The following is a 26,062-nucleotide window of genomic DNA, read 5'->3' as shown; positions in this document are numbered from 1 at the left end:
TTTTCATAACATTATCCTGTGTCAAAGCTGCTTCCTTAGCTAGCAGCCATATAAAACATGAGACTTTATAAGGAATTCTGCCTTTCCAAATTTGTCTCCATGGCCAGATAGGAATCTGTTGACTTGGTTGCTCCATCAACCTGTAAGCTGCACCTACTTTAAATATACCTTTGCTGCTTCCTTTCCACCATAATGCATCCTCTTCAGCCTGGAGTCCATTGAAGTTTCCAACAATGTTGAGAAATTCTGCCACTCTCATCACTTCCCAGTCATTGAGATGTCTTCTGAACTGGAAATTCCAGCCCTGTGTTGTCCAAATCTCTGCAATGGTCCTTTGTTGTGAGAGAACTAGGTTATATATGTCTGGAAAGAGGAGTTCCAGATTACCTGACTCATGCCATTCATCTTTCCAGAATTTGGTCTTGTTCCCATTCCCCACTTTCACCTTGGAGTTGAGTTTGACTTCCTCCCATAATTCTCTTATGGATCTCCATAAACTGACCCCATAAGGTGAAGTCACATCCTTGGTCATCCAACTATCTTCCGCCTCATATTTGGCACCTACCACTCTTTTCCACATTAACTGATCTTCAAACGAGTACCTCCACAACCATTTCATTCTGAGTGCTTCACTTTGGAATATCAGATTTTTTATTCCCAATCCGCCATTCTTTTTCCCAGTTACCACAGATTCCCATTTCACCAGGTGAAATCTCTTCTTCTCGCTGTTACCTTGCCACAAAAAATTCCTTCTTATCCTATCCAATTTTTTGATGACCCCTGCTGGAATAGGAAATAATGACATCATGTATGTTGGTAGAGCATTAAGTACCGAGTTGATGAGGGTCAACCTCCCTCCCATTGATAAGTATTGAGTTTTCCATCTAGCCAATTTTTTCTCGCACTTCTCTATCACGCCATTCCAGATACATATTATCCTTTTTCTGGAACATAAAACTAATATGTGAATCCATAGTTCTGTCGATTGACATGTAATGACAAATGCATGGTACTTGAATCATATAAGTTTTCATGCCTTCTGAAATATGAGTGGAATTATTTCTGAGAAGTATGGGTATGATTATGCTCATGTTATTATTCATTTATAATGTCTGGCTGCATTGAGCCATTGAACAAGATTACACATACTAAGAAATTCTTTAGCTCTTTTCAGGAAAGCCTCTAAAGGAACTACCACCTATTTTTAGAGTCTACGATCTTCAATAAGTGCTTTTACCAAAATATAACAAGTAATAAATTAGATCAAATCTAAGTTGAGCTTACTGTTTTGAGGACTACTATGTGAATACATATGCTTCAAAGGGCAGAATATAACACTAAGGGACAATACTTGTGGCCAGAGAATCTAACGGAAGAAGATCAGAAATGTTAAAAATTGCATCTACTGGAAGTAATCTAGGATGTATAGGTAGTTGTACTTTTTCTTGAATATTTTTTGCTGATGGCCTTTGAAGGTCTGATTAGTGTGTTTGTAAAATGCATACAGTCCAAAGATGTTATCTTTGGTGTCATTGAAGTAATCGCTACTTTCTGCTACTAATTTGTGTATATGCATTTCAGTTGTAACATATTCAGCTAGGTGCAGTGCAATAGTTTGCTCTTATGAAATCTATTAAGCCAGATTGGTTTCCTGCCCCCAAAAAAATGTATCCAAATTGTTGGGCCCGTGCGCAGCACGGGCAATGAATCATCTAGTCATACTTAATAAGTATGGGTTTCTTCAGATGACCAAAAGGGTAAATCGGTAATTTACTCCTTCCAGTTTCTTCTTCTTTTGCCCACGTGTGTTTTTGGATTCACAGAAAAGATCCACATCTTCAATCTTCCACATTAGCTGATTCTAAAGATCTTTTCTTTATGCTCTATGAAATTTCATTTCAGCTGCACAATGATTTGCTCCTCCAAACAAAAAGGTGTAACCTCCTTTCTCTAATTCCTTTATTTTGTATGTTTTCCGTTTCCCATTCATCAATTTTTATGGGTTTTTCTTTCAATCGGAAATCTTGCTTCTTGGATCTGCAAATAAAATAAAATTCTCTTACCGTAGATGCACCTTTTGGCTTGGTTTGCTGGATTTATGTCTTCTTCAATGTTCTCTTTGCTAATTAATCTAAATTGTTAGATTCCCTTTAAACTTAATTTGTTTCGTTTGTAGAATCGGAAACGCTTTGATTTTCTTTTGATTTACTGGGTTTGCTTCTTCTTCATTATTCTACTTGGTAACATCAAAGGTTGAGTTGCTTTTACTTTGAAGCATCTGCGTCTCTTCATTTTGCTTACAATTGGTTATCTCAAATTTTCTCTGATTTTCCCTTTTCTAGGGTAACATCTGCTGAAATAGGACTCTGCTTGCTGGATGTGTTTGCAACAACGCGAGTTGCTAATTGTTGGAAATTTTGAGGGGAAAAAACTACAACTGCTATTCTAAAATCTAATTTTATACTCTGAAAAAGTTTCATTTTGTGGACAAATCCAAAAGAAAACGATTTTCCATCCGAAAGACGAAGGGTTCTCTGCAAATTTAGCAGACCACCAAAGCTCTAACTTGAGTAGCTATGATACTGCTTCGTGGTTCTAACTAAAGTATTATTGATTCACAAGAACTTTGAAAAGGTACGCCTTTACGCCTCCCACTTCTCATGTTTAGTGCAAGTTATATGATATAGTTGATGGCACTGAGGTTTTTGATATAAAGTTATATATATACAGTTGTTTCAGAAATAGAATATAGGCTCTTGATTTGCCAAAATTTACCATACTCATTATGTGTTTGACAATTTGTTCAAAAGAATGAGTACAATATGTTTAACTAAGAACAAAGAATGAGTCTTTCGCTATTCAGGGGTATTCCTGATATTCTAAATTTTACAAAATTTGACGTATTTGACCATCATTTTCAGTTCTTTCCTATTTTGTGTTGAGACTTGGGAGCACAAGCGTGTGCGGACAATTGGTGTGTTGTTAGAAGTTACTATAATGTTTATTAATGTGTATTGTGGGAATATAAAGTACAAAAAACAGAATATAACTAAATAACCACCCATTTAACATATTACTCAGTCAACCTCTTCTTTTTTCTTGATCCCATAGCAGTCATAGCAGTACTCAAAAGGAATTTCGCCATCAGGTTGATACGCGGCCTTTTTGCTTCAGAATCGAACTGCAAAAGAAGCAAATTATTCAGTTTTAAAATACAAAGAACACACTCCATCGATAACTCATACAATTAGTTTCTCACTCACGTTTTCTGTAATGACTTTGTAAACTGGGTCGTTCAAGTATGTGAATGAAGTGCTAGAGTCGAAAATGGCTGTGAGATCAAAATCAGTGGTCTTGCTTCCTACTGTTATTCCTGTCAGGCTGATGTTATAAGTTGGGCTGCATTCAGAGAGAGAACGAGTAAATACATATTCAGTTGAATTCTCACTTCCCTTAACTTTAAAACCAGAAAATCAAAGTGACAGCTTACTATGGTTGATCAAGATCTCTTTGCCGACTTTCTTTGTTCTTCCAACGCTCAAGCTCTCTGGTTTCTCATACTCCATAGTCCTACGTTATCACAGTTGAGCTTTTCGTAGGTTCATGAATGGAAAGCTATATTGTTGTTTGTTTAAAATTCTTACCTACTTTCCCCACCCACTCATTCCTTGTAAGACAAAAGGATACATAGCTTCCTTGAAATGAAAAAGAAACACATTGTTTGGTGGATTGGAGAGTTTATCTCCCAAGTCAGCTTCTTTTAACACATTCTTGAATGATTATTGGTAAAGGTCATTCTTGCTTACTTTATAGCTTACTAAAATTTCTTTGTTGCATCTTTATATTCTCCTTATATTTTATCAAATTAAACGGCATAAACAAACAATAATGTCGACCACAATTCCAGTATTGTTTATATGTATATAATACAAAAATAAGAATTGTATGTATACAATGTAATGCAAGCAACTAAAAAAATTATTATACATTCTATTTAAATATGTGTAATACATGGGCAATCATATATACCTTTGAAATAGAAAATACATAAGCATCGCTAACTAAATTTATAATATATCCAAATAATGATTTAATAGAAAGAATTTTGCCAATATAAAAAGACAAAGACATCAGATAAAGGAAAGGACAAAATTATTTTTTTGCTAATACACAAAAAAAAAAGAAAAAGAAATAAAAGAAACAAAGTGATTAGGGGAAAAAAGAGAATCTTTATGTGACCACCATTATTAACATTTTTTGAGGAAAAAAGAATATTAGTTATGTAGGAGAGGGTAATGTTCTTTGAGGATGAGAAAAAAGTGGGATTTATTTTGGCTACTAAACTGATATATTAATAATATTTATGCTAAAAATATGTAATTATTTTTTAACACAAAACGAGAAAAATGTAAAAATAAATAAATAGATTAGGAGCGGAGGTTAAATAGGATGGGTAGAATTTTTATTTTTTTAAAATAAAATAATATCAATTTTTTTTTTGGGGAATGAGTGGGTGGTTTGGGGGGAGGGGAGGGTGAATGATGAATTTTTTAAAAATACTTTATAAAAGAAATTTAAAAAAAATAAAAGAATGGGGGATTGTCTGGGGGGAGGATGGGTGGAATATTTTATCCATGTGAAATGCCATGCGTCAATGTTTTTTCAAATAAAAGATAGAGATGTGTGTTTCTCATACTTTAGGTATGAACTCACATTCTCAATATTTTAGGTATGGAACTAAAAAAAATAAAATAGTTTAAGTGTGTTTTGACACTTATCTCAAATAAAAATTTAATAGTTAAAACTTTAATTATTTTTTAAAGTTCTAAATCAAAAATTTAATATTTAAAATTTTTGCAATGGTGAAATCCCAAATCGTTGATCTGAATTCATTGAAATCAGATTTGAAATTCCAAAGCTCATAACCCGAATCGCGCTGATCTTCGTATTGCAGGTACAAAGGCAACCTAAGATTTTTCTGCAACTATTCGTCTATGGCGGACTTGAGCATTGCTTTTTTCTCTCTCCTCCTCCTTTTCTTCTCTCTATCCCTCCTTGTTTTCCTCGCCTTCATCGTCCGACCACGCCCCGTCAAAGTTCCAATTAAAAATCGCCATGTCTTCATCACTGGCGGCTCAAGCGGTATTGGCTTAGCTCTAGCTCAACAGGCTGCTTCAGAAGGTGCAAAAGTTTCAATACTTGCTCGTAACATTGGTAGACTCGAAGATGCGAAGGAGTCAATTCGGCTTTCTACTGGCCGTGACGTGGCCATTTTCAGCGCTGATGTGAGAGACTATGAGGCTGTCAAGAAGGCTGTAGAAGAGGCAGGACCAATCGATGTGTTGGTGTGCAATCAGGGAGTTTTTGTCCCTCAGGAATTGGAGACCCAAGATATTGAGGAGATCAAGTTCATGATTGATGTCAATTTGACTGGGACTTTTCACCTGATTAAAGCTGCTTTGCCTGGAATGAAGAATAGGGCTGATCGTGGACCTGGGTCCATCGCTATCATGTCTTCACAAGCTGGCCAGGTATGTTCTACCTTCTGTTCAAGTCTCAATTTCAATGGTCTAGCAAAGATATAACCTTATAGATGTCTGATTTAAAGGTTAAACTTACTTTTGAAGTGGTTAGAAATGGAGGAAAATGTTTTCCTTAAAATACAATTCCATAATGAACTATCCTTCTCAACAGCAATGTTAAGTGGCCTCCATGTTGCAGATGTTTTCTGCTGCAACATCTGCTTTACAGTGTCTGCAGAGTAAACAAACTTTCTTCATGAAGTGTGCTGAAAATGAAATAAAAACAAATGGGAAATTAAACTAGGAAAAGAAAGGGGCATAGATACTAAGTTCCGTATCAGTCAGTTTCCCATATTGGTGGAAGTATTTGGGAGAATTATAATTTTGTAAGGTAACCAAAAACCAAAAGAGGATTTCTTCAAACATTTTCTGTTGTAATGAAACAAATAGTAAAGTAATCTAGCATTGCCGCCAAGTGGGTAGACCGGTGGACTTAAGGACATTAGGGGCTAATGTATTCTTGTGTGTAGTTTGCACTAAATCAAGAGCATGTTTGGCGGTAATTTATGAACATGCTTGATTGCATTATACTCTTTTGGTTAACTTGAATACATCTCTTCAACCACTTCTGCTATCTGCCATGTAAGAATTTAGGTTGAGGTTAGATGTTAGTCAAAGAAAAATGCTTAGTAACAGCTATATGAAGCAGGAGAAGGAGTAACTAGTTTTGAGATAAGGACATGAAGGCTAAACTGCTCCAGAGTATATTTCTGTTGGGAGCTTAACCTGTCTTATTATAATAAAGATTGGCCTCTGGTATGTCTATCACAATACGTTGAGCTGAGAGCGTATTCGGAACAAAATATGGTTTGAACTTGATAACAATGTAGATGACGTCGTACTGATCACTGTTTATATTTGTGGTTAATTTTCGAAGATCTTACCCCAGTTTTCTGGTATAAATAGATTGAGAAATGAAGGTAGAATTGGTGTCATACAGTCTGAGATGATTAAAGAATTACAAAGCATTATAAAGTCTGTCTCAATCTCTAAAATTCACCAGATTTAGTCAAGATACGATTTGTGCTATTGGTTCTTAAATCCGGATTTCGGAGTCTGGAAAATGTTGGATGGTTTTCTATTTTCTACTTTACCCATTTGCTTACGTCCACCAAGGATATTGAAGTTTTCTTTAATTAAATATCCTATTAATAGTTTCAGTTTTAGCATCACAAGTTTATTTACCATCTAATACTGTAAAATTCCAAACTAGAAGCACACGGAGTAGTTGCAAGCTATAATACTGTTACAAAAGTATCTGAACTCGTAACTACTATGGTATCAACATTTGCAGATAAGCACTTCATGTAAACTTTTTCATGCTAAAGTTACTAGCAAAAATACATTTCAAGTAGTGTCTTTCGTCTCTTTATTCACTTAAAGTTTGGAACTCATTATTCTTTGAGGATGGTATTTTGGGAAAGTGTGGGCAATCTAATGATTTTGTAGTACTCTCGTTAGTACACAATTCATGAAGATTTTTTGCAAGGAGACACTTTCAGCAGGAGCTTTTTTCATCTTCTGTTCCGATTGATATCTAATCTCTATTGCAATTTTATTTTTTATCTCATCTAGGAGTTTTTGGGGAAACAATGAAAATAAGTTAAGAGTTGATCATCACAATTGCCCAATTTATTTTAATTTTGTTTCCCTCTATGCAGTCACATTTACGTGTATTCATCATAAAAAATTTAACCGAAAGACCCACCATGGAAAATGCTTCCTTAAAGAAATTTAATGTGATTCATATATGACCATCTTTACTTTGGGTGTCCTGTGACTAGGGCCTTATGGAGTAGATTATTGTTGTGGATGATCAAATGTATTATCACATTAAATTTCTTGCACCTTGGGTGATATTTGAAGTCTTTATTGAGTCTCAGCATGCTCAGTTCCCTTTGAAGATATTCTATAGCCAATACAAATAGGTAAGGGGACATAGGATCCCCTTGTCCAATTCCACTTTCCCCTCTGAATTGTTTAGATAGACCCCCATTTATCACTAGAGAATAAGGGACTGTGGATATACACTCCATCATCCAAGATGTGAACTTAAAGGGAAAGCCCAATTTAGCAAGCAATCTCCTTATGAACTCCCATTCAATGGAATCATAAGTTTTTCGTAAGTCCACGTTCATTCGCACATCTAGGGGATAGTCCCTTCATAGAATATCATTTCAGTACCTCATGACAGAATAGAATATCATCAATGATACTTCTCCTCTCTATAAATGCATACTGAGAGGACTAACAATAGAACCTATAATAGGCTTGATTCTGTTGGTCAAGATCTTTGTGATGATCTTGTAGCAAGCAATAGGTCTGTAGTCTGCTACTTGTGTAGGGGTAGCCTTCTTAGGCACAAGGGTAATGGCAGTAAGGCTAACCTCTTTCAGCAGCTTCCCAGTAGTAAAGAATTTTCTGACAGCACATAATACATCTTCTTTAACAGTGGTCCAATGCTTAGTAAAGAATTCCACTGGGAATCCATCAATATCTGGGGTCTTATCTAGGGCCATCCCTTCCATTGCTGTCACAATATCCTCATCAGTGATTGTAATTATAAGCAAGCATCTCTGTTGGTATGATAAACAGGGGCCATTACTTATAACATACACTTTCGGGCATGGCAAATCCACCACAGCTGTTCCCATCAATTTAGTGAAGTTTGAAATAAACTCTTCCTTCACAAGCTTAGGGTCCTGCAGTTTAATCCCATTAGATATAAACAGAAGTAATGGTGTTCTTACTACTTCTAATCTTCATTTGAGCATGGAAGAACTTGGTATTTGCATCTCCAATGGCAATCCAATTAACTCTAGATTTCTGTTTGAGAACCTGCTCCTCCACTAAGCTCCATTTCCTGATATCATTCAAAAGGACTGATTCTTGCTCTATTAACACACTGTTGAGAGGTTGAGTTACAACCTGACTTTGTACTATTTCCAAACTCTGTCTAGCTGTTTGTAGCTTCTGGCGGTAAGAAGCCAAATAAGTATTCAGGTCCTTCAGTCCTATTTTTAATGCTTTAAGTTTGCTCCATAGTTGACTCATTCTAGTACCAATGTATCTTTTGTTCCACACAGTTGTCAAAATCCCTTCAAACTCAGGATGCTCAAGGACTGTTTTGAATAATATGAAGGGTTTTGGTCCAGAAGTGGGTCTTGTGCTCACTTGAATAACAACTGGTGAATGATCAGATACTCGTGGATTCCAAAACTCAGCCTCCACATGCCCATAGTCACTGTCCGTTGAAAGTTTCCAAAAGCCCAATCTATGTTGGAGTATACTCTACTCCCATCTTGCTGCCTATTGCAAAATGTGAAGTGTCTCCCTGATTGTCTTAGAGCTGTCAGTTGCAATGTGTCAATGCATCCTTGAAAAACTCGTGTCTCTCCTGGTAAAGCAGGGGAGCCAATTCTGTCTTCAGTAGTTAGAACATTGTTAAAGTCCCCACATAGCAACCAAGCCTCCTGGATTCCTCTCCCAATTTGAACTAGGTCCCTCCACATCTCCTCTCTATTCTGGCTTTCATTCTTGGCATAAACAACTGTGAGATAAGCTGAGAAGTTTCCATTTGCATCTGAGACTTTACAATGAATATATTGTTCATGGGATACCAATACTTGTACCTGTATATGAGCCCTCCATAGTAGCCTTACCCTACCATTATAGGCCAAAGGGTAATTGAGCGATGGTTCCAATCAGGCACTACCTTTCTTAGTATATTCCCAGATGTATGCATTTGTGTTCTAGTTTCAATGACACCCATAACATTTATCTTATTCTTTTGCAGAAAGAGCTTCAACTCTTTCTGTTTCAAGGTCTGGTTTAGCCCTTGTATGTTCCAGGTAGAGATAATCATCAAGGGATAAGAGTCCCTCTAGGGTCTCCATTCTGAGTGACTTCCTCTTCCGGGAGAGCTGCATAACTATTTACAACCTTTACTTGTGCCTCTGTTTGCAAACCTTCAATTGACTGAGTTGAGTTTGTGATATTAGCTGGCGCATCCATCCTCCGTTTATCCACTACTACTCTGCTAGTAATTGGCATATCCTGCTGAATTACACCCTTTGCTTTCCTGTTCCTTCTCCTTCTCTTGTTCTTAACTTCTTGGAACTTAGGTTCTTCATGTACAGCCATTTCAGCATTCCAGCATGCTTCAGCTTTGTGCCCAAATTTCATACACTCTGCAAAATTTTGGTCTCCAATCATACTCAATTTGCTGCTGAATTGAGCCTGTTGGTGTCACTATGTCAATAGAATCCAGAAGTGGTTGTGAGACATCAGCTTCAACTAGTACTCTAGCATATGAAATTTGTGTCATTGATGCTGTGAAGCTGTCAGTGTAGAGTGGTTTCCCTATGGCACTTTTCCCCTTGCTTAATTCCTCACTAGACCAATAGCCCACTGGAAGCCCTGGTAGCGTTATCCAGAGGGGGATAGTGGTGATTCAAGCAATTGAGCGCCCCCATTCTTCGCAATTAAATGATGATGATGTTATCTAAGTGATGCAGCAATATCCCTCCCTAAACTACTAGTGCTTGTTGGCTGCAAAAACAAAAAAGAAACATGACTAATCAGGTTATTGCTTTCTGGTTGCAAGTTAGAGAACTTCTGATTAGGCACTTTATAGTTTAGCAGAAATGAACCAAATAGACATCCTTTTGTCTCTTCAGTGAAGTTGGCAGACAATGAACTTTGTAGAAAGTTTTATCAGTAACTAAGCATTCCCAAGATCAACACAACAACCTACACTATTGACTACTAACATATATGTTCTGTTTGTCTTTCTAACCTATGATGCAATTGGCATGGTATAACAGAAAATGGTCATGGCGAATTCAGCATCTAGAGTCAGTGAGTCAGTGCACATTAATTGTGCAAAAAGCAATAATTTTCACAGAACTCCTATTTATATATAATAAAAAATACAATATGCAGTTTGGACTTAAAAAAAAAAAAAGTTTTTTGTACTTGATCTGCTGTGGTGGGCTATCAGGTGGGGAAGCTGTTTGGCTGTGAAGCTTAGATTTGTCTTTGTGATTTTGAGGTAGAGGGCCAATCTTGCTCATCTTGACAACCTTTCTCACTTGTGGTTGAAATTCCCAGAGATTGGCACCAACTTTTCTGACAGATAGTGAAGCAGAATTGGAAGAAAAGGGAAAATCTTGAAGCAGAGAACCATCAGATTGTGCCAAACCAATTTTCCATGTAGGTGATGGAGTAGTACCAGTACCCCCTCTTTTCCCTACGAAAACACCTTGTTTCAACTTAACTACCAACAATTCTTCTTCCTCTTGTTGCTTTTTCTTTTCCTCTCTCTCCATCTTGGTGGTTGTCTTACTCAAAAGTCTTCTTTTTCTACAAAAAAAAATTCTAACTGTTTGATGCTGTCCACTTACTTTAGACTAGTACTACTTTTTTACCTCTCTCAGACACGCAGGACAAAGGTAAATTGTTGATGTTCTTGTGAGCTCAACCATTTCTGTTTCTTCTTTCTTACTTACATAATACAGTATGTCCCAATTTAAAATCTTTTGTCTGCTTTATGTCATATCTCTCAGCTTCTGAATTCTCCTTTTCGTCAACTTTAATGTTTAATTGCGGAGTTTAGATAGTCAACTAACTAAGCTACTACAATTCTTCGTAATATATAGCTTAGGCTTTTAATCATGAGAATTATTGGTGAGTGTGACACGTACAAGTTACAGTCATCACTAGCAAAGCACCAAGAATCTGACACAGACACATGCAAAGCAGCAGCTACTCTGCTAGGCAAGTTTGTCAATAGTTTAGAAACCTACGTACAATAATTTCTTGCAATCTATAGCTAATACCATCCTTCGGCATAATCAATTCCTTCTCCAATTGTGTCTCCTTACCAGAAATTGATTATTGTTTGGGCTTGGGACTTCCATGTTGGAGGTCTCAAGTTCGAAACCCCTTGCCAGCGAAAGCAAGGGGTTTGCTTCTGGGTTGAGCTCGTTGCACCGGGCTTGCCTAATGCGGGTTACTTCTCCTATGTGGTTTGTGAGATATTGCATAGGAGCGGGGTTTTTACCCTGTGCGCACCCAAAGGGTAGCGGCTGCGGGTTTCCCTTGTCATAAAAAAAAAAAAGTGCTGACAGTTCACATTAGCAAACCTCGCTAAAATGGGCTGAGAAAATCTTTTCTCTTTATATATTTGTATATAACCATTTTTATTCTTATCTGATTTGGTTTATTTAGTATTTTGTTTTGTCTTAGGTTGGGATATATGGTTATACAGCTTATTCAGCCAGTAAGTTCGGCCTCAAAGGACTGGCAGAAGCACTGCAGCAGGAAGTAATTGGTGAAAATATTCACGTATCACTAATATTTCCCCCGGACACTGAAACTCCTGGATTTGCTGAAGGTTGGACCTGAACAATTCCTACTCTGTTTCTTGTTGTTATCACTGCATGTCACAATGCACGAATTAGATGCTATGCTACATGTTGGGGTTGGGTGGGGGGCAACAAACACACTGCTTTCTTCTTGCATCATGTTTATCTATGTACTATTGCTAAATGCTACGATCTACCTCTGATTCTAAGTCGATATGTTAGTTATACATCCTTTCCCTTAATCCCTTATTTTTTATCTTCCTTCAGAGAACACAAATGTCTGGATCAAGCAAATTGACAATAAATATGATGATAGCACTGGTCTTTTAACCAATTATTGAGAACTGTTAGTTGTAAGCATGGGATAGCACAAAATGTTTAGCCAATTTGTTCTTCATGATTGGAGGAACAGAGCCAGAAAATATTTGTTCGTTGATTAGCTCATGATGTACTGCACATATTAGCTAACCTTTATGGTAACTCAATGGGTTATGTAAAATCTTGAAACATGATGATTCTGTAGAACCTGACAGGATGTTAAATGCTGTATTTCAGTGTCTTAAGATCTATTTAGATAATACAGGTCTAGAACAGTTTGAAGCTTAATGTGTATGGCCTCTGCTTCGTTTTACTATAAAAGAATGTGGTCAAGGGGTTGACATGCTTATGCGAGTTATAGAGTTCCTTTGTTATGATACTTAGGCTGTGATATTGTTTTCTGTTTTATTTTGTATATTTTAGTTTCTCAGTTTTTTCTCTATATTCTATTTAATCCTGACTACATGTAGCTGCATTTTTTTGTGTGAACCTGCTTAGTGCTCTTTCTATCTTAGTTAATAGTGCATTATTTACCAATCCAAAAAAAAAGAACTGTGATGAATGCACATGTCTATATGTATGCACTAATATTGAACCTTGGGAGACATCAACATCATTGTGTGTGTTGTACCCCCAATAATTCATGTGCACAATGTCGAATGTACCCGATAGGTCCTTGAACTTACCTGATTGATAATCAGTTTACATTTGCAATAATTTAAGTTTAATCCTTTTGCAGAGAACAAGAGGAGGCCACAGTTGACTAGTATACTAGCAGCTTCTTCTGGTTCCATGAAAGCTGATGAAGTTGCAAAGAAAGCTTTGAATGGCCTTAAATCAGGAAACTTCATTGTCCCCTGCAACTTTGAGGGATTCTTTCTTTCCATCGCAACTGCTGGTCTATCTCCTCAGAGATCATTCCTGATGGCATTTATCGAAGTGATAGCTGCTGGAATATTACGTGTTGTTGGTCTATGTTTCCAGTGGAATTGGTATGGTAGCATTGACAAATTCCTTGAAGAAAGGAAATAGAGAGTAACTACTAAACAGATTCTAACATAATTTCATCAAGAATTGATGTTTGATCGAACAAATGGATTTCGACGTGAAATCGAACTTTTTTCATGATGTCTTATGTACCCCTAGGCTGTCCACTTTTCATCTACTTCTTTGCAAGTGAACTAAAAAAAACTATGTAGTTTTGGTTCCTCTTTGATTTTATACATTACCAAGAGTTTGTGGATACTTTGTCGTTTGTCCACTAATTGAGAAGTTTTTCTATCTACTGTGCTTGGAGTTGATAGATTTCTTGGTGAATTGATAAAACATTAGCGGCAAAACTCTTTGATATAAATAAGACATCACTTCAGAACATTCAGAAAAAGTAAAAAAAAAGAGAGAAGAAATTAAACAAGCTTGCTAAAGATGGAATAATTAAGAAAAAGTAAAGTCATTGTGCCTGTGACTACTAACTACTTTATAAGCACAAATTCTCACTTCAATAATGTTGAACAAACACATTATATTCCACAATAGCATCTCCAGTGTTGGCATCAAACCAAAAAGTATGAGCCAATGCATAGCCTCTAGCAAACCTAAAGAGTGCAGTGCCTCCAACAATAGGCATCTCTCTAACATCTCTCATAAATGGATTTCTCCCAAGAATACTTATGCTGCTCCCATTATATTTGCCTTGTGTGAACTCAAAACTCATTGTCATAAGCAATGCAGATTCGCTCTGTGAAGCCATCGCGTAAATCCCTTGAGCCCTTCCTACAACCTCAGTTGATGCATTAGGCCCTATGGTTAATGCATCATCACACATGAAAGTGTTGCCAAAACCATATATTCCTCCGCCACCCGGTGAAATGATTTTGATTGCTGAAGGATTTTTTCCACTTTGGATATCATGGAAGTAGAAATGGAGGTGACTTGTTTTTTGACTTCTTAAATTCATGGCTAGAATATCAGACATTTCTTCATGAAAAACTCCATTGGAAAAAGGGGACAAGAGGATTAATGAAAAGATTATGGAAAGAGTGGTGTACATATGAAAAGAAGCCATTTTTTATGTAGGAAGTAAATTTGGTTAGTAAAAAGAGCAAGAGAGGGAGATTTATATAGGGGAATTAGTAGAGCATGGTGATTATTACTATTTCTTGGTGAAGATGTTGATATTTTTGTATCTCTCATTGTTGTTCTTTACATAGTGGAGTACATGTGGACCTTTGAAAATTAAATTAAGTTTGCTTGATGTGAAAGAAGATAATATTCCTTCTCCATTTTTGATTTGGTACCCTCTTAAGAAATAGTAATAAAATGGTAATGTTATTATATCATCCCAAATTAGTACTTGATAATAAGGTAAAACAAGTATAAAATGGTAAATTATTTTTTTGTTTTTTCAAATTAAATAAGTAAAAGTGACTATTTTTAATATAGTGGACAAGTAAAAATGAAATTTTATTTTGAGATGAAGTAAATTCTACTCTTAGCCAGGCGTGCCTGTGGCTTTCGCTAGCAATAATTATAAATTAATAATGCATGTGTTTCGCCCTGGCAACAGTTTCTGTTCTAACGCTAACTCTTGAAAGCTCATGTTCCTGTCATCATTGATGTTGCACTGATCCAGAGTTCAAACTTTTGGGGCAAGGAAAGGGAAACGTGGGAGGACATTATAAGGTGGAGAATCGCTCAGTGTTGTTATATGGTAATAGTGGTGATTATCATAAATAATGACTAGAGATGGTGACAATTGACAACTGATCGTGGTGATTGACGAATGACGATATGGTGGTTATCATATGTTATGATTGAATATGATAATTGATAATAATGAGCAGTAATGCCAATTAGCACGCGATAAAAATTGATGAAGGTGTGTTAAACGGACAATCTTTCTAAAAATTCTTAAATAAATATCTTAATTATATAAAAATATTAGTATAAGTGCTAATCATTCAAACTAATTAAGTACTTATAAAATAAACAAATACACTTAATAAATAAGACCAAAATAGATTGTAAGAATTCATTAAAGTGTAAACAAATGAGGCAACTAGACTAAGATATAAGAATTAAGAAGTGATTCCAAAAATGACTCAAAAATATTATCTTTTACCTATTGTATCTCGTGTTCAATTTTAATTTTTACATCAATAAAGAAAGAAAAGAGTGATCAACAAATTAAGATGAAGTGAGTATTCTGCTGTATAATTCTTCTTCCGCTCCCAAAGTTGTAGGTACATACAATACAAGCTCTATGGATTTTTTGGTAGCATAGGCAAGGGTGGATCTAGAGGAGATTAGTGTGTTCACCCGAACCTTTCGACAATAAATTATACAATGTATATAAGATAATATTTTAAAAAAACTTTATAATATATATATATATATATATGACTATAACTATCTATCTATCTATATCTTCTATACCACCTTAAAAGCATGAACTCTCAAACTTGAATGTTGAATTATTATAATATCCTAATTAAAAATACTCAATTTGTTTTATTTATTGATTTAATTAATTGTATTATATTAAAAGTAGATATCTTTTCATATTAAAGGGTTGTGACTTTTCCGAAGGATTGAGAATTTTTTAGACGGGTTGTGACATTTCTGATGAGTTGTGACTTTTTCGAATTATTGTCATTTCTTCAAAGGGTTGTGCCATTCCCGATGAGTTGTGATTTTTCGGTGAGCAGTGACTTTTTTCAAGGGTTGTAACTTTTCTGATAAGGCACAATTAGCACTTATTCATGCTACTATTTGTTAGCTATAAATAGAAGGGGTTCCTCTTACTTTTAAACTACAATCTTTGTAAGTTTTCTACTCTTCTTCTACTTAAAAAGTCTCAAGTATTATTTGCAACAATTGATTAAGTTCGAAATTCAACGAAATTCGAGGTACCACATAAGAAAGAATTGGTGAACAAATTGTAGCAAATCATGTATCAATTGTTTCTTCTTTGTTTTTTCATCAATAATAAACAAATACGTAAAAGGACACATGATTGAGGTAAAATATTTTTCTTTATTTTTTCATTCTTTATTTGTTTACCCTCAAGCGAAGGAGTTTGTTCCTAATCTTTCTAAAACAACGGGCATAAACGTAGTCCATTAAATTATTAGTTTTGATGTTAAGTCCACCAATTCAAAAATAGAGTTTTATTTTTACTTATAATATGATAACATAGTTATGATAATAATTATTTGTAAGAAATATGTAAGTAAAAATGAACAGAGAAAATAAAGTATTGGTGGCAAGAGATTTCAATCAAATATAATACTAGAGAGAATATAACATGAACATATATTTTTCGCTACCTTCTTCATTGGCTATGAATTGTCCATATATTTTTTCATTTTTATATTTATATTGAGTTTAAATAATTTTAGGTATGAATTTACTTTTATTTTGTGTTTATTTTAATCTTAAAAAATGTTATTTCACAAGATACACTTTGTGCTAGCTATATAAAAATAGATTTAAAAAATTCCGATTGATCATAAAATGATCTTAAATCAAATTAAAGATTCTATAAATAATACTTTAAATTTTATTCATCTATTAATTTTTTTATTGAAAAAGTATAATATTTTATATCACGATACAACTTATATAAGATACTAGAGACTTTCATTAGACAACAACTATATGATATGTATGCGGTAGAAAAAAGGAGAAGACTAAAATTCCACAGAGATAAAGTAGAAACTTAAAGAAATGAAATATTTTTCACCATAGGTGATGTTGTTCATATATTAACATTAAATTATGGTAGTGAAATATATAGATCTAAAACAAAGAGTTGGTCAAACTAAATATATGACATACACTCAAACCTCTATGTAACTATAATTCATTATACCAAAATTTCAGTGTAACAACCTAATTTTTTTTAGAACAATTTTTTTATGTTATATTTTTTGTCTCTATAACATTCTATTATAAGAGTGTTGACATTCATTATACAAGTACATTTTTTAAATAAAATTTTGCTCTATAATAGCCTTACTCAAATATTAATTGAGTAATAACATTTTGTAATGATATACTACGTGTAAAGATAAAATATTAAAATATTTATGGTAATCATTATTAGTGTCATGCACATACCAATTTTTAAGTATGAATATTTAAGAGAAAAATTGTAATTACTGGTGTCCATCATTTATGGTCATAACCTCAAGAGAAAAAGTTATTGGTGATCTTTTTTATATTGATATTTCTTTTTCTATTTCGTTGGTTAATTTTGTTTATAAAATTGAATGAGGTAAAAGACAATACTACTAAAGAAATGACACTTTTTCCCCATATTTAAACTTTGAATGTATTTTGAAATGTTTTAATGATATCTGGTCATTTTGATCTTAAAAAACAAGTAACTCTCTGACAATCTGTATTAATCATTTAAAAGCATTTTTCTTATGTTCTTTCAAGCTTTAATATAGTAATATTAATTCCATTTTACTACATCACATACTATATTATACAATACACCGTGAAAATAAATAAATAAATAAATATATATATATACTAGTTTTTGACACGTGCATTGCACGTGAATACCAATTCAAAAATATATGTTATAGTAAATAGTAGTGCTTATTTAAGCAAAGATTTGAATAATAAGCTTAGCAAAAAATAATATTGCACATTCTTTTGTGAATGTTCAATGTGGATCGTCATATATATATCTCTTATTCAGGCAAACCTCTTATGCCACTAATATTACCTTATGGCAATATTTACTTTGTATTTTTGTTGTCATCTAACCAGATGTGTTTTGCATGTGTATTTCACATTAAATTGTTTAGATGTCATATGAACATGTGAAGTGAACAACTACATTTTATATATTCACATATTTTTCACATTTGTTGTGAAAACTCGGAACATTTTAAAATAATATATTTTGAAGTTAGATTATCTTGTTAACTTGATAATACATTTGTGACATATATAATACTTTAATTTAAATACAAATACCTACCCAAATATAAATATATATTTGCATTAATGAAAATATTTATCTCATAAAATTAACTATTAAATAAATAATAAAAATTACTAATACAAACTTCAACCGGCATTATTACAAGTCATATGAACTTTTCCTCGTCTAAAATACTGAAATATTAAGAATTAGTAAATAAGTAAAACAAAAGGACAATGTTAATATAGTAATAATTATTTTGAAGAAAAAATCCTGAGAGTCTAAATCACATAAGTAACATTGATAAATAAAGTCATTCATTTGTCTTGAGCATAAAAAAAAATCGTGACAATTCTCTAAATTTTGGAAAAGATATTCAGAAGCATATATTTATATCACAAGAGAAATTGCTAACAAAAATAAATGAATTTAGACTACATCATTTGGAACGTTACATACTGATGTATATATTAAGCGAAAAAATAATTATTATATCATCAAATTATTTCCTCAAGTACTCGAGGTTATGGAATATACTCTCTTAGGATAGAACGACTTACTTCATCAGAATAGTGGTACCTCACATTTCGCTAAATTTTGAACTCACTCAACGACAATAAATCACACAAAAAATTTTAAAATGCAAGAAGAAGAGTAGAAGATTAAAAAAAATTGTGGTTGAAAACTGAGAGGAAACCCCTCTATTTATAGTCAACAAAGGGTAATATGAACAAATGTTTTTTGTGTCTTATCTGAAAAGTCATGACCTTTTCGAGAAGTCACAACCCTTGGGAAAAGTCATAACTTATTGAAAAGTCACAACTCTTTCGAAAAGTAACAACTTATTGAAAAAGTCACAACTTATCGACAAATCACAATCCTTCGAAAAAAGTCACAACTTATCGAAAAAGTCACAACTCATCGAAAAAGTGACAACCTAAATTAGGGATACTATAGTAATTTAACATTTAAGTTAAGAATTCATGCTTTTTTTAAGGTAATATAATATAGACAGATAGATAGATAGATAGATAGATAGATAGAAGATTTAAGAATTTGTGCAGTAATTTAGGGGTTCAAAATTACGGTTCCAAGTAGGTATTTATGTTTTTAGTAGACACATTTTTTTTCTGTCACCTCTTCCACTCCTCAAAGTTTTAGTTGTCTCCTCCCAATTCTGTCGCAAAATGCAGAGAATTGGAAAATGAGAGTCCTTTGGAGGCGAAGATTGGTTCCGAAATCAAGTATGGACTTTTGTCAAAGACTCGAATATGTGCTCTTCCGCCAATTGCAAGATGCGGTGCTTTTGGAAGGGTTTATATGGGGGATGAATGTTGATTCCAGAGAGTTACTCGCTCGCATGGTCGGAGGTAAAATTTCCGCTTTAACTGCTTCTCTGTCAACTTTTTTTTACGTTATCACGGTTGGAAAAGGAAATATGTGTTTATGCTGCTGAAATTTGGGATTTTCCAAAATGAATGTTTCTTTTGCTGCTAATGGTGCTTCAATGGGAAGTAAGAGATTTTGATTGACGTAATAGCTTAATGTTGTTCCTTATCCCTTTAGATAGGGTGAGGGGACAAAATTGAGTTAAATTGTTGCATAAATATTAAACTAGTTAATTATGGATTGCGTTTGATAAAATTGAGAATGATTTGTAAGAGAATGTTTTTATTGATGAAATCAATTTCTAGTGTTTCGTTGCATAGAATTGTTATATTTTTCACTAAAGGTGATTGATTTCCATCACATATGAATGAAATTTTTTTGCCTTTCAAATTGTGGTTTAGTTCAGTTAACAATTGGATGTTGTTCACAATTTTTCACATCAAAAGTATCACCAAATATTCTCCTCATACTCTAAATTCCACCTTGTACGATTATCATATGTCACTTACTATTTTTTTTTTTTGATAACCGAGAAATCCGTTTGTCACCCACCCTTTGGACCAAAAATGATTTCTTAAGACAAAATTTAAAGAAAAAATTTCCCAATGCCAAGTACATTAGTTACTTTTTCCCTGATAAATGACTTTGTGAGTTCTACGTCAAGGATCCTGGCTTCTTGCTTTAAAAAATCTCAATGGGTGCAACCTGAGAAATTGACAATTTTAAGAGTCTGACTCATGTTTGGGGAGCTTGAAGAAGAACTGGATATTTTTAAGCTATGTTGCTCGGACTCTTCCAAAATGTCGACAACGGGTGCGTGTCAGATCCTCCAAAAATAGTGTAACTTTGAAGGATCCGACACGGGTTCGGCATCATTTTCGGAGAGTCCGAGCAACTTAGTTTTTAAGAATCTCTCCCATTCCAACATAATCGTTAGCATGGTTCTATATTGTCTCAAGTTAGGGTGTGATGAAGATTGTTTTACTGTTCTATTGCTTTTTGCTTCTCAGAGATCTCGTTATTTCTTTTTCGACTTACTTTGAAATGTTTTTCCTTGTGTCGAGGGTCTACTGGAAGCAACCTCTCTGCCTGGGGATAAGGTCTGCATACATTCTACCCTTTTCGGATACAACTTTTGGGATTACACTGGGTATGTGTTGTTGCAGTATTGCTTCTCAGGCATATCTGAGAACTGCAAGAAAGGCATGATCATTAAATAAATTACTGGAATTTGTTCCTGGGGATTCAATCTTGTCATTTTTTGGGAAAACTTGGATCTTTCCCTGAATCTATAAGTGCTTGCTACTATTCTCGCTAAATGAAATAAGGGAGGTTAAACACCTTGTTTTGTTTCCTTTTTCTTACTTTTTTAATAATAAACTTATTCTTGTGGGTTGTTTGGCTGATAAATTAGTGAACAACACCTTTCTGTGGTCTTTTGCTTTCCATCTGTACCATTAGTTGTTTATTTCCATATGCCTTAACATGATGCAACTGGAACTAGAACATATGCTTATTGGAACACAATGTTGCCTTTTAAATTCCTGAAATCTTCTTGCTCCATCTTTTGTTTGGCAAATCAGGTTATAAGAATGTATACCATGCAATTATTATTAAGGTAATTCTTTCATTCAGTATGTTAGTTATTGGATATTCTAACTTGCTCTACTCCATTCACGAATCTCCATTTCATACTGAATCCAATGAGATGTGTGTTTTAATTCATCTAGGGAGTAAACATACCAGTTTACATTAAAGGCTGCATCAAACTATCTTTGAATTTGGTGTATGAAAGAAGGTTGTTGAATTGGTAGGGGCATTTCTGGCTTCGCTGCCTTATTCATTTTGTTTTTGCTTCTTGAGATATTTATTGACAACTGAATTGTCAAACTGTTTTAGGCTTGCTATTATGACCGTTACAAAGTCAATGAAGGGTACGCCATACTGGATGGCTCCTGAAGCTATTCTGCAGACTGGCCATAGCTTGTCAATTGAAGTACAATTATCAACTTATTTTTTCTTATCACCTAAAGCCATGAATGTTCATATCTATTGACAGTCTAGTGTAAATGCCCTTGCTAGTAGTGGTTTTTTGTTTGGGGATGGGGGGTGAGGTTGTACATCATATTACCCTTTATAAGAATGGAGGCCTGCTTGTGAGTCAAACCCCTGACCCATATTTCACAATTAGGTGGTCTACATTTCTTTGCTAATCTTCCACCCTCATGTTTCAATGCCTGGAACACATATGTCACTGAGGTTTTATTTAACAGCTTGAACTCCAAATATGATTCCCATAGGCATCACAGTTAATAGTAGAATTGCATCATATTCAGAGGCATTGCACTGCTAGTTATCAACTATTAGGTTCTAAATCTTCATAATTATAAAAGAATGCAGGGCATAAATAACTAGTTTATCAACAAAACTTGTCTGGTCCAAACTCCCAAGTGATAGAAAGTGCAACATGTTTGACATTTCTTGTATTTTTCTGAAGTTTGATTAAACTAGGAAGTACTAGGACAGTTGTGCGTAAGCCTACACTTTTCTTCATTGGTAACCATATTTCAAAAGAATTTTAGAACTTTGAAGGAAAATTTTGACTATTCACTTCTTGTTCTTGTTTTTGGTTTTCTTTTCCCATTCAAATGAAAAGGTGCAAGGTCATTTAATAAGTCTGAATAATTCTGAATGATTAAGATTTATGACAAAATGAACTCATATGTTTTTATTAAGATTAAAATGTATGAATCTAAATATCAAGATGTACATTAGGATATAGATATATCTAAATACTGAAATATGAATACTAAATAATTTAAATTGTTTGTCTTCTCAACATCTGAATGTATAGAAGTTGTCTTTTATTTAAAAATTATCCCCTCAGTCCCAATTTATGTACTCAGTTTGAACTTCGAGACCCAGTTTTGAATTTTGATTGTTAATTCGTACATGCAATCTTTAAGTATTTATAAATAAAATTTACATTTTTGAGAACTATGTAAAAAGAACTACAGATCACAATAAGTGACAATTCAAAATATTTTCTAGGTGTATGAAAAAATTTGTGGTCCAAAAATAGCTCATTTGACTTTCGAAATCCAAAAAGTGTCACATGCATTAGGATAGATAGAGACATAGAGTAATAAATGTAAAATTCATATAAAATACTAAATAAATGTAATACTACAAAAATAGTTTTAAAAAATTGTATAATGGTTGGTGGTGCTGATGGATAGCGATAGTGGTTGTGGGTGCCGATTAAGAATGGTGTTGACTGATGGTGGTGGTTGTAGGTAGTAGCTAGAGATGACAGTCGACTTGTAGTAGTGGTTAACGATGGTTGTTAATTGGGGTAGTTGATAATTGTGGTGGATGATAGTGATAGCTTATGCTAGTGGTGAATGATGATGTTGGTTGGTTATATATAGTGACGATTGATGGTCACCCAAGGGTGTGGTCTAGTGGTCAATGAAGTGGTTGAGAGTCATGAGGTCTCACGTTCAAATCCCACCAAAGACAAAAATATTAGGTGACTCTTCCTATCTGTTCTAGCCTTGGTGGGACAGAGTTACCTGGTACCTATTGAGAAAATATATAGTGGTGACTAATGGTGGTTATTGTTGTCGATAGTGATTGGTGGCTATTATATGGTAATGATAATTGATGGTGATGACTATAAATGGTGGCTAGTGGTTATGACAGTTGGCTGTGGTACACATAGTAAACAAGCTACCACATCACTGGAAAAGTTGACTAAGGAAGCAAACAAAGCTGAACAAACAACTAAGGCTCTTGATTTTGTACCTTCGGAAATTGTGGTGCCTTTAAGTAATGAGCAATTAGTTGGTGAAAAAGAAACACATGAGAGTAGCGGTGAACAGTCAGGCAAAGAAGAAAAAAAATGGTGAGAGTGCAACTGAGCAGTTGTGTGAAGAAGAAGATAAAGACAGATGATTGATGATTTGAAGAAAAGTTGATCATAGTACAAGTGAGCATTCATCTAAAGGAGAAGAAGAAAGAAATGAGAGCACATCAGCAAAAAATTTGGTTGAGGATTCAGCGGCAGCTACATTAGAAAGAACAGAAAATAGATAAAAACAACATGATTAAAAAAGGATGCCCAATTAGCAGCTGTTGCTAGGTCAAATAATGATGTTGGTGGCTATGATAATTTTAAAGGTACTGTATACTCAAATGATGACTGTGATCCTGAGGCTCTTTCGGTTCTAGTAATGTATCAAGACTATTGACGTGAAAAGTATGGATTTTAAGACCCACTTGAACGTGTCATGCCTTATTATTCATGGGTCACTGTGAGTGTCAACTTTGGAACTCAATTTGTTGAGTTTAAAAATGTTTTGATCAGTGAGGGTATTAAGAAGGATATTATAAAAAACTTGTTTTGGTCGCTTTTTAACCTTGAACAAAGATATGGAGCTACAACTCCCTCTGAAGCTGATGCGTAGCCTTCTTCTTTGCGGAGTCTTTTGTGAAAAGAAATACTCTCTCCGTCCCATTTTATGTGAGGTAGTTTGACTTGGCACGGAGTTTAAGAAAGTAGGGAAGACTTTTAAATCTTGTGGTCCAAAATGAATGATAAAATTTTGTGTGGCTGTAAATTATTTTATTAAGAGTAAACTAGACGTTTTATAGTTAAATTATTACTTAATATAGAAATGTGTCATTCTTTTTGGGACTGACTAAAAAGGAAAGTAAGTCGCATAAATTGGGACAGAGGAAGTAGTAGATTTGGTGTGGTTACAGTGACTTGCGTATTTGTTTTGGGATCAATGTATTAGTTATAATGATTGGACTCTTATGTCATTCTCTAACCCCCCCTCCCTTCTTCAGTTAGCAATTAACAAAGATTGGGAAAAAAAAGATGTGAATTTGGTTGATATAGTGGAGAAGTCTATTGAGCTCATTTAGAATAGAAATGATCCAAAGCTGACAAAAAAGTAAACGATGACAGTGAGCGGTTTGGTTCCTGCATAATATATTATGTGCAAAAGATACAAAAAAAGATAGACACCAACCTGTTAAAGATGGCTTCGAATAAAAATATATTCGATTCATATTCATGGGAATCAAATAATCTTCAATCTTACTATTGAATATCTTTTAAAAGAATTGAATCCATCCAAGATCCAATAGAAAGGTGATCTCCTTATATTCTTGGATGAATTCAGTTCTTCTAAATGATATAGAAAGATTGAAGCGCATTCGACCCCATGGATATGAAAAGAATTCATTTTTACTCGACACCACTTTTAACAAGTCAATGATTATCTTTTGCTCATAATATGCTATGCAAGAACCAAACCACGCTCACTGCCAGTTTTTTCATCATCCTTGGATTCTTTATCTTTTCAATGAGTACTGTTAAATTAGGTCTTGGGCCTAACTCACACCCCAAAGGCTAGCTCAAAGGGAGGAGGATTGCACAAGCCTTATAAGGAGTCCACCCATCTCATTAACCACCGATGTGAGACTTTTGTCATTCTTTAACAAGTACAATAGACTTCCCCACTTATCAACCAAATTTGCACCCTCTTTTTTCAAAATTTCTGCTAACTGTTGACTAAGGGGTGCAGGGAGGGGAGAGTGACATTGGAGTCTAGTCATGACAATGAATTCGTTAATGCCAAAACAAATAGGCAAACCATTATAGTCATTCTAGATCTTCTTTTTCTTTTAACAGAAGACCCAGCAAAGAAAAATGCTATGTATCAACTTCAATGGAAAGAGTTGTAGGCGCTACATCTTTTTTGAAGTTTAAAAAGTGACTAAAACAAGTTTTTCTAAATTTATTGTCAACAGCCTCACTGATCAAAATCTCTTTAAACTCAACAAACTGAGTTCTAAGCAGGCTCTCGCAGTGACCCTTGAATCATAAGGCCCAGACATGTTTAAGTGGGGTCATAAACCCATACTTTTTGATGTCAATGATCTTTACGTATTACTGGAAGCAAAAGAGACTCAGGATCACTATTATCTTTTGATGAACACCCTTAGAATTCTTTTTGTTCTTCAGCTGACTCCTCACTTGTTCTATGCTCAATGCTTTCTTCTCTAACTTTGATTACCACCTATGTCAGCTGTTTTCATCTTCTTCTTCACTTGACCACTCAGTTGCAAATCCACCACTTTTTTTTCTTCACCTGATTGCTCATTACTACTCTCATGTGTTTCTTTTTCGGCGAAATGATCTGGTGGACCCTTGTACTCGTATGAGTTTGTATTGTGAACCCTTCTACTTATTCATTTGTCATCTAAACCCCTGAATCCATCAAAAAACACAACATTTTAAGCACTATTTTTGACTTGGCATCCTATGTGGCAGTTGATATCAAAGAGCGTGTATCACACGCCTATTAGGAGCGTAAGGCCCTTGGAAAGGGATCTAAAAGTCACATTAGGGATTTATAAAACCATCATCTTCTCAATTGCATCTAACACCA

General features: G+C 34.4%; 4 protein-coding genes across 9 annotated transcripts in view; 2 read left to right on the top strand and 2 right to left on the bottom strand.

Annotated features, from left to right (window-relative positions):
- The window catches only part of LOC102603207 (3-dehydrosphinganine reductase TSC10A-like), an 18,252-nt gene extending 4,739 nt beyond the window's left edge, over positions 1–13,513 (top strand). For 2 of the 4 annotated variants that reach the window (XM_006356617.2, XM_015313032.1), the window contains exons 3-6: positions 2,343–2,634; positions 4,955–5,531; positions 11,832–11,979; positions 13,008–13,513. In XM_006356617.2, the coding sequence (XP_006356679.1) occupies positions 4,995–5,531; positions 11,832–11,979; positions 13,008–13,300 (978 nt within the window). In that variant the 5' untranslated portion in view covers positions 2,343–2,634; positions 4,955–4,994 and the 3' untranslated portion in view covers positions 13,301–13,513. Of the gene's footprint in view, positions 1–1,581; positions 1,766–1,902; positions 1,935–2,176; positions 2,253–2,342; positions 2,635–4,954; positions 5,532–11,831; positions 11,980–13,007 lie in introns of those variants that run through there. The other 2 variants (XM_015313031.1, XM_006356618.2) reach the window with 2 other exon arrangements.
- LOC107062419 (uncharacterized) lies at positions 5,542–11,636 on the bottom strand. Its single transcript, XM_015313033.1, has 2 exons — positions 10,565–11,636; positions 5,542–10,133 (listed from the first exon to the last, which is right to left on the bottom strand). Exons 1-2 carry the CDS (start codon positions 10,910–10,912, stop codon positions 10,083–10,085), a joined length of 399 nt encoding a protein of 132 aa, XP_015168519.1. The 5' UTR covers positions 10,913–11,636; the 3' UTR covers positions 5,542–10,082.
- A 161-nt stretch (positions 13,514–13,674) lies between the features above and the next one.
- On the bottom strand, positions 13,675–14,405 carry LOC102602869 (dirigent protein 22-like). Its single transcript, XM_006356616.2, has one exon. The coding sequence runs from the start codon at positions 14,331–14,333 to the stop codon at positions 13,767–13,769; it is 567 nt and encodes a 188-aa protein (XP_006356678.2). The 5' UTR covers positions 14,334–14,405; the 3' UTR covers positions 13,675–13,766.
- Positions 14,406–19,304: 4,899 nt separating this feature from the next.
- The window catches only part of LOC102602633 (mitogen-activated protein kinase kinase kinase NPK1-like), a 13,730-nt gene continuing 6,972 nt past the window's right edge, over positions 19,305–26,062 (top strand). For all 3 annotated transcript variants that reach the window (XM_015313030.1, XM_015313028.1, XM_015313029.1), the window contains exons 1-4: positions 19,305–19,579; positions 21,182–21,216; positions 21,329–21,408; positions 21,498–21,594. In XM_015313030.1, the coding sequence (XP_015168516.1) occupies positions 19,414–19,579; positions 21,182–21,216; positions 21,329–21,408; positions 21,498–21,594 (378 nt within the window). In that variant the 5' untranslated portion in view covers positions 19,305–19,413. The remainder of the gene's footprint in view (positions 19,580–21,181; positions 21,217–21,328; positions 21,409–21,497; positions 21,595–26,062) is intronic.

This window comes from Solanum tuberosum, unplaced genomic scaffold (assembly GCF_000226075.1).
Source record: "Solanum tuberosum cultivar DM 1-3 516 R44 unplaced genomic scaffold, SolTub_3.0 scf00227, whole genome shotgun sequence".
In the NCBI taxonomy this organism is placed as follows: domain Eukaryota; kingdom Viridiplantae; phylum Streptophyta; class Magnoliopsida; order Solanales; family Solanaceae; genus Solanum; species Solanum tuberosum.
This window is presented reverse-complemented; position numbering and strand designations above follow the sequence as displayed.

Bases quoted from the DNA above. Each gene is read 5' to 3' on its own strand.
- LOC107062419 (XM_015313033.1), bottom strand. From the start codon at position 10,912: ATGGAGAGAGAGGAAAAGAAAAAGCAACAAGAGGAAGAAGAATTGTTG. The intron at 10,134-10,564 runs ATCAAGTACAAA...TTGTTTTTGCAG, and splicing joins CTGATAGCCCACCACAGCAG to CCAACAAGCACTAGTAGTTT.
- LOC102602869 (XM_006356616.2), bottom strand. From the start codon at position 14,333: ATGGCTTCTTTTCATATGTACACCACTCTTTCCATAATCTTTTCATTA.